This window comes from Hylobates moloch, unplaced genomic scaffold (genome assembly GCF_009828535.3).
Source record: "Hylobates moloch isolate HMO894 unplaced genomic scaffold, HMol_V3 SCAFFOLD_12, whole genome shotgun sequence".
NCBI classification, from domain to species: Eukaryota; Metazoa; Chordata; class Mammalia; order Primates; family Hylobatidae; genus Hylobates; species Hylobates moloch.
In genome coordinates this window covers 11,060,341-11,062,317 of record NW_026652287.1, presented here as the reverse complement: position 1 = coordinate 11,062,317, position 1,977 = coordinate 11,060,341, and the positions used below count along the sequence as shown (strand labels likewise).

General features: G+C 53.5%; 1 protein-coding gene across 1 annotated transcript in view; it reads left to right on the top strand.

The window, feature by feature from the left end:
• The first annotated feature begins 298 nt into the window (after positions 1-298).
• TMEM120B (transmembrane protein 120B) overlaps positions 299-1,977 on the top strand; it is a 22,740-nt gene continuing 21,061 nt past the window's right edge. The window contains exons 1-2 of the mRNA XM_058425203.1: positions 299-370; positions 503-630. Of these exons, the coding sequence (XP_058281186.1) occupies positions 299-370; positions 503-630 (200 nt within the window). The remainder of the gene's footprint in view (positions 371-502; positions 631-1,977) is intronic.

Genomic DNA, 1,977 nt, shown 5'->3' with positions numbered 1-1,977 from the left:
CTCCCCTCCCTCCCTTCTCTCCCTTCTCTCCCTTTCCTCCCTTTCCTCCCTTCCCTCTCCTCCCTCCCTTCTCTCCCCTTCCTCCCTTTCTCCATGTCAGTATGTTGGGTGGACAGGACTTCCCATTTCACACAAGAAATGGCCCTGCTCTGTTTCACGCCCTATCACACACATACTTCTCCTGGGAGATAGGCAGTCCTGTCTACCCTGAGTCTACCCCATTTCCAGACAGCTGCAAACCCTGGCCTTTCAGCAGGAGCAGTTGGTTGAGGGAAGAGGCCCCGTGTCTGCCCCCAGCATGGGCCCAGAGCCCCAGACCAGAGTCCAGGGACATGGGCCTTCTGCATACTTGGCCCTCTTCCCCTCATTGGTCACCACTAACCCAAGGCCAGGTCTCTCCTTTAGTGGAATGGGAAGGTCCTTATGGGCCATGGCAGTGGCTGAAGGACAAGGGTCTGATGGGGCTGAGGGCCATGCCCAGGTGCTGGAATAGTCATGGTAGGGGCACTCCCCTGGGCGTGTCTGTCGTGGCAGGTTTGCCTACAAGGACGAATATGAGAAGTTCAAGCTCTACCTGACCATCATCCTGCTCCTGGGTGCCGTGGCATGTCGATTTATCCTTCACTACAGGTAGTGGGTGTGGCCATGTGTGCCTGGGCCTGGGCATGCAGACGTCAGGTGGGGGCCGGGAGAGAGGGATCCAGGGGACCCAGGGCCTCTCCTGCTTCTGTGTTGTTTGGCGTGATGAGGTGTAGGGGAGAGAGGGGCCATTTCTCATGGGAAATGCCAGTCCTGTCTGCCCCACCTCCATCCAACAAGTAACTGTTAAACGGCTGCTGGAAAGGCCTTGTACTGTACTAGTTAAGAAGGAGTCCGTTACCGGGCGCGGTGGCTCATGCCTGTAATCCCAGTACTTTGGGAGGCCGAGGCAGGCAGATCATTTGAGGTCAGGTGTTCAAGACCAGCCTGGCCAACATGGTGAAACCCTGTCTCTACTAAAAATACAATAATTAGCCAGGCATGGTGGAGTATGTCTTTAGTCCCAGCTACTCGGAAGGGTGAGACAAGAGAATCGCTTGAACCCAGGAGGCAGAGGTTGCAGTGAGTTGAGATCGCTGCACTCCAGCCTGGGTGACAGAGTCTCTGTCACCCCCACCCCAAGAAAAGGAGTTCACTGTGGTCTATCCGTACAGTGGCATATCATTCAGCTATGAAGAGAAATGAAAAGTTGGGCGTGGTGGCTCACATCTGTAATCCCAGTACTTTGGGAGGCAGGCGGACTACTCGAGGTCAGGAGTTTGAGCCTATCTTGGCAACACAGCAAGACCCCCATCTCTACAAAGGTAAAAAATAAAATTATTTAGCTGGGTGCAGTGGCTCACACCTGTAATCCCAGCACTTTGGGAGGCTGAGGTGGGAGGATTGCTTGAGTCCAGGAGTTCGAGGCTGCAGTGAGCCATAATCACACCACTGCGCCTTAGCCTTGGGGACAGAGGGAGAGCTGGTCTGAACAAAAGAGAGAGAGAAATGAAGTACTGCCACTGAGCCAGGCTGCAGCATGGATGAACCTTGAAAATGCGATGCCGAGTAAAAGAACCAGTCACAAAAAGATACACAGTAGGATTCCATTGCTGAGAACTGCCCAGAACAGGCAAATAAATCCATAGAGACAGGGAATAGGTGAGTGGTGGCCAGGTGCTACGGGAGGCAGGAAGGAGGGCATGACTGCTACTGGGTACAAAGTTTCTTTTTAGAGTAATAAGAATGTTCTCCCAGCCTGGGCAACATGGTCAAACCCTGTCTCTACTGAAAATACAAAAATTAGCCAGGTGTGGTTGTGGGTGCCTATAATCCCAGCTACCCAAGAGGTTGAGGCGGGAGCATCACTTGAACCTGGGAGCCAGAGGTTGCAGTGAGCCAAGATTGTGCCACTGCACTCCAGCCTGGGCAACAGAGCGAGACCTTGTCTCAAAAAAA